Source organism: Vollenhovia emeryi, unplaced genomic scaffold, assembly GCF_000949405.1.
Source record: "Vollenhovia emeryi isolate VEMERY1.0 unplaced genomic scaffold, V.emery_V1.0 DF939120.1, whole genome shotgun sequence".
Taxonomy (NCBI): domain Eukaryota; kingdom Metazoa; phylum Arthropoda; class Insecta; order Hymenoptera; family Formicidae; genus Vollenhovia; species Vollenhovia emeryi.
In genome coordinates this window covers 1,188,770-1,194,769 of record NW_011967246.1, presented here as the reverse complement: position 1 = coordinate 1,194,769, position 6,000 = coordinate 1,188,770, and the positions used below count along the sequence as shown (strand labels likewise).

General features: G+C 56.0%; 1 protein-coding gene across 4 annotated transcripts in view; it reads left to right on the top strand.

Moving 5' to 3' along the window:
- The window catches only part of LOC105570447 (AT-rich interactive domain-containing protein 2), a 61,642-nt gene that overhangs the window by 37,869 nt on the left and 17,773 nt on the right, over positions 1-6,000 (top strand). For all 4 annotated transcript variants that reach the window (XM_012027643.1, XM_012027642.1, XM_012027641.1 and 1 more), the window contains exon 4: positions 913-1,064. In XM_012027643.1, coding sequence (XP_011883033.1) covers positions 913-1,064 — 152 coding nt within the window. The remainder of the gene's footprint in view (positions 1-912; positions 1,065-6,000) is intronic.

Below are 6,000 nucleotides of genomic sequence, written 5' to 3'. Positions count from 1 at the left end.
TCTCTCTCTCTCTCTCTCTCTCTCTCTCTCTCTCTCTCTCTCTCTCTCTCTCTCTCTCTCTCTCTCTCTCTCTCTCTCTCTCTCTCTCTCTCTCTCTCTCTCTCTCTCTCTCTCTCTCTCTCTCTCTCTCACTCTCCTTGCTCACTCACTCACTCACTCTCTCGCATCTACCCTGTTCGCGCAAGCATCGCGCGAGTTCGTCGCACTTTCGACGGCCGGCGGTCGGTCGGTCGGTCGGTCTCTCGGTCGCCTCGAAGAGTTTCTTCCATCGGCCTTTGCGCCGCTCCGAGTCGTGCGTTCTCCAGCTAGAGAAACTCGCCGCGGCCACGTGTTGATACCGCCGCGGGTCGACCGGTTCTCCGGAAGCGTCAGTCGATTCCGACGAGCCGCGAGAAGCGGCCGAGATGAGGCATCGGTCGCCGCAGTCGATCCCTTAGAACCTAGGTAGGCCGAGCCCGATCTGGGTCTCGCGCCGAGACCGCTCGATTCAGTTCTTGCGCGACGTAATCATCCGACGGTACGATACCATCCTGTTCGTACCGCGGTTCTGTGGCGCGTTATTGAATTCCATCCTCGAGCTGTTTGGAGGCAAGAAACGAATCACCTTGATTTTATTCGGATTGTCAATCTTAGAGTAAGATTAAGCTCACATTGCACTATACGCGCTGAAAATTGAGCATTGCGAACTGAAGATTAGAACTGGACCGCTCGGGCGACATTTTTAACCCGTTTTGCCCCGATTGGTCGAGTTCTAATTCGCAATCCTCAACCCGCAGCGCGTAGTCTGACACGGACTTTAATTCTTTGAGCGTCGTCAAAAGGGAGAACTGCAATTATGCGATTGTTATTTAGCGGGGCGATGAAGCAAAACGCCAATCACGCGTAAACATTAAAGCACGTCGTGCGTTCCAGGTATCTGGACAGGTACGAGAAAGTCCACTTCCTAGGCGAGGACGGCCAGCAAGCTGATGACGACGATGAGGACTCCAGGCATCGGAAATGGTCGGCCAGAGCACTGCACTCGGTTCCTCTTACTTATAACCATCATCAGCACAACATCGCAGGTGAGTCGCGACCAACCCAGTTTCGTCCAACATCCTACCAATCGCCTTATCCCAGAGACACGATTGCCTTTAACCGCATGCGGTTTTTCTCGCGTGTGTCACGTCTGAAACGAAAAATCCCCAAAGTCGAGTGTCCTCTCCTTTTCCGAAAATTCAAGCGTATCCGCGTTAATGCGCTAAGCGTTTCGCTCGTCGGAAATTTCTAGAAATGCCACGTCAAGAAATCCCCTGGTGATACATCACCCAGTATGTACATCCAGGCGGAACGCAATATATTGTCCTTTTATTGCGTTCGTGTCACGAAATATACGGATCCGCCGAACCCGTCCGCAGTTTCGATAAATCGCTTTTGCCAATTTATGCCGGTGCGCACGTCTCGATACATTTCGCGTACACGTACGCACGGCCGGGCGACTTTCGAATGCATTTTCCATTGTTTTCCTCCTCGTCGCTCTTTCGCGTCGCGCGCGCACAGCACTCTGCTCCCTTTCTCCCCGTCTCTCTCTCTCTCTCTCCCCCCCTTTTTCCCCCTCTCTACTTTTTCTCTGTTTGTATGTGCGAGTCACGGTTCAATAATTCGCTACGTTAGCAATTTCCGGCTGTCAGAATTTTTCGCCCGCTCGTTCCGCATCATCCCTGCAGCGCCGCGTAAAAAATATCGCGCGCGTTTCGATTCTCTCCCCCCCCCTCCCCCCCCCTCCGCGGATTTTTCCTCCCGAACCCATTTTCATTTATCACGAGAGACGTCTGAATTTTGCACGACCGTGCTCGTTTGCAAATGTACCGTAAAAGAGAGGTCGTTTGACAACGGTACACACATACGCACGGCCCGCTCTACTAACATTGCAGTCAAGTAAATTCGCCGACGCGGGAAGTCTGGCCCGGGGGGGGGGGGGCATTTTGCCGATACCAGCGTCTGGATTGCCGATCGCGACGTTTCGCACAGGGGGTGGCGGAGGATCGGGGGTGGGAGGGGGGGGGAGAAAATAAAATCCCTCCCGCGCGCGCGTGGCGTGTGCCCCCCGTGACGGGTCGCGCCGTCTTCGCGGGAGACGCGCGTTATGCACACGTACGTACCGTACGTACGCGCTGCCGCTGCGGCAACGGGTTATTGACGTGCTGCCGCTCGGAGAGCAGCAGCGGTGGCGGGCTATCGAGCCGGAGAGGGATATAGGGAGATAGATAGCAGGGAGCAGGGCGCGCACATGCGAGAGTCCGCGCCGCGGCCTGGCCCGGCTGGGAGCCGCGAGTGCATTCGTGCGCACCGTGGGGTCGGGGGGGGGGGGCAGGCCGTGGGAGGGGTCGGCGTGTGCGAGATAATTTAATGGGCTATAATAATGACAAACATCCATACGGGGTGTCCCAGATACATCTGACGGACCTGACGCCCCGTGTCCCCTCGCCGGCCTCGGGTACAATTTTTTTCCTCGGGCGAGGGTACTCAAATTTATCAGCGTCACGCGTACCAGCTTCAATCGCCCGGTCCTGCGCGGAAGCGTCGAACATTTTTGAATAACAAAGTATCTAGTTTGTATGAATATCCAATTTAGTTGGCGCAATGTAATGCGAACCATTACTTTTGCGGAGAAGATAAAAATGTTTTTTTTCCCCTAATAAAATATATCCAAATAATTAAATTGTATAATTCTTGATTGGATGCCGCTTATATTTCAATTACCCGGTCTTGCACGGAAGCGTCGAGGGGCGGAGTTTCCGCGGGATCCGGGAGAGAGTAATTATGCGGCATTTGGTCCAGATCGGTCAAAGGGCTTAGGGAATATTAATATTAGGAAGTATCGATAGGGGGACGTAGCGACTCATCTCTTTCGCGCGGTCGTATCTCGATTTTACGCACTTTCTGGTTCGTGCGCTTAAACGCTCGTTCTGGACCAGAAAATTGCGTAAAGTCGAGATCGACCTTGCGAAAGAGATCAGTCGATAGGCACTCTATTGTATACGCACGCATCCGTAAAGACACGTCGACTGATCTCTTTCGCAAGATCTCTCGATTTACGCAATTCTGCGCACTCTGGACCAGAATGAACGTTGAAGCAAAAAGAAAAAAAAAGAAGCGGAAATTGCGTAGAATCGAGATACGACTTTGCGAAAGATATCGGTCGATAGAATATTAGCTGGAGGATCAAGTCCCCCGGACGAATTTCGCGAGAGGTCCCCCTTCTCGCTCGCGCACACCTCTCGAAGGACACACCCGGTGTCCCCCGCGGCGGCAAAAGATTCCTAGATCGGCCCCGACGATCGTCGGGCGGGACGCGTACGGTTTTTCCGAGACATCCCGTATACGTATATAGAGCAGAGCCGCATATATGTAAGCCGCCGGTGCGTTTCGCCCGCCGACTGGCGGAACGCGCGGGTCTATACTCGGCGCACATGCGCACACCACCCCGCATGCGGCAGCCCCGCTCGCGCGACGTCGGGAGCGGGCCGCCCGCACAGAAGCTCTGGGGTTACCCGCCGGATGGACAACGGGGAAAAGTGGGCCGGGCGGGAGGGGAGGGGCGTGCGTTACGGGCGCGCAGCGCCCGGGGGTGCGAGGCTCGCCTGTCGGGAGGGGGTGCGAAAATGACGCTTACCGATATCTACGTGTACGTAACGATTGTTAATTTGCTCGTCGGGGGTCTTAGTCGCGCGGCGGCGGCGGCAGCGGCAGCAGCGGCGGCGGCGGCGGCGGCGGTGGCGGTGGCTGCGGCGACGACCTCGACACCCCGCGAGCTCCCGCGCAAGTCGCGAGCGAGCCCCGTCACACCCCCGTCGACGCCGCGCCTCCCCCGCACCGGAGGCGCGAGGCAGCCGGAACTGGGGCAGTAAAGGCGCCCCGAACGGGAAGCTATTCCCGTTTCCCATTCCGATTCACCTCCCTGCCCTCCTCGGTGCATCGATGCCCCGCCGATCGTCTAATCATGTGCGTACGCGTCCTGTCGCAGGGCGCGCACGCACTTTGTTGTCATTTTTGTAGTCCAGAGGACACTCCTCTTCGCGGCGACCCTCGCAAAGGTGCCGTCCTCTGCGATGATCGAGACGTTGCCGGGCGATTAAAAGACTCCGGCAACGTGCAAGTCACTAAAATCGTCGTTCTTGATGCGTTAGTCACCGCGGCGGAGGCGACGTTTGATTATCGACGTGTGCCTTCTGAGTCAGCGACTCGCGCTTACTCACGCGCTCAGGTCTATCCGTTTTCCGCCAGGATTGCGCAACCTGGCGCGTTTATTAATTTAATTGTTATCCTCGCGGCTGAACGGGGAAACCCCGGAGGAATGCAATCGATGTCGCCGCACGCGCTCGGCGGCTACTCGAGGAGATCTCGATCGACCGCCGCGCGTACCGTAAAACTCTGTCCCCGCCGCGAGGCGCAATCACCGCTCGAACGTGTCGGGAATCGCGTGACACGCGCAAACTAGATCGAGCAGCCGCGGGTGCGTGGGGCCGTGTTGCACTGCCATGCGTCTCTCGCTGCGCTTCGCATTTCGCGTATTTCTGCGAATTAAATTTCCGCCCCGTCATCGGCGCGCGAGAGGCCGCCGTTCGCCGGGCGGAAGGGCGACACGAGAGGGCGAGAGGAGACTCGCGCGCGCGACTTGGCGAAATCTAGATTAAAATCTAAATTAACCACCAAGATTGACGGTGTCTCCCCGTCACGTGCGTGCCATGCCACGGCGAGAAGCGTCGTCGGTGGGTGGGCAGGCGGGTGGGAGGGAGAGATGGAGAGACGGACGGCGCGAGAGAGCGAGACGCGACGGGGCGCGCGTCACAATCAATAAGCGTTTGCGGGGATAAGTGTTCCGTCGGTTCTTGATCGTCCCGGCATAATGCCGCGCTTGCGTGATGTTCGCCGCGATTCCAGGGAGAGAGAGAGAGAGAGAGAGAGAGAGAGCGCCCACCCGCGATCCCGGCTGTGCTCTGTGGCTTGTACGTGTGTACGCGTGTGCGCGCCCGTCGTGCGCTAGATTAGGGATGGCCATTTAGAAAGGAAGAAACTGCCGAGTCTCCTCTTTGTACTCTCTTGAGTAGCGAGCCCGGCGCCGATACCCAGAGACATTACCGCGAAATCTCGGCATCGGGGAGATTATGGGACTCGTCGTTAGACTTTTATGTATCCAGGCTAGAGGTGCAGAGAATACGTGGTGTATGCGCGAACAGCATTGCGAGAGGTGCAAAATGATACAAATCGGATCGACCAAGTGGCGGAGCAATTTCTGACTTTGCATTCGGGCGAAAGCGATATGTTATTAGGCGACGTACAATACACGAAAAGACGCGCGGATGCTGTGTTAATAGTATATTGGCTGACGGTCTGATCTAAAAATGATCTTGTTGATTGGACACTTTCGTCTTGATAAAAGAGCCGCGCTCTTGTCTGAATAAAATGCTATTTGCTTTATTAGCTCACCATTATTGAATCGACAGGATTATTTTCCACTAGGCTAACGTTGTCGCCGCGCAACATCATTTATTTTCCGCGCGCGAGATGACGCGGAACACGAATTGAGTAGCAAGTTAGGGGGAGAAACGGTCGCAGATACCGCATTCAAGGGCCAGAAACAAAGAGGGGAGGAAACACAATATCCGAGAAATAATATTAGTTCGATATTAAAATCGAATATAGAACTAGCTCGGGACGGAACAACAATTTTTGTCGATTCAACGTTGCAGGCCAGACTCAGGCGTAAGCCAGAGATCGAGACGGTCCCTGCTCTCCGAGCGGATCCACCTGTGGTCTCGGGCACGGGTGTCGCGACAATTGACGCCGCGACGTCCAGGAGGGAGGAGGGGAGGGGTGGAGCGGCCGCGCCGCGTGCCATCGACGCGTTCCGCCGCACCACGCGCGTGCTCGTCTCGTTACGAGGCGCGTTTGTCAGCGGACTGCGACGCCAATTAAGGGGATGCTGGAGTGATTCTGCACTTTTGACACCTTTTGCTC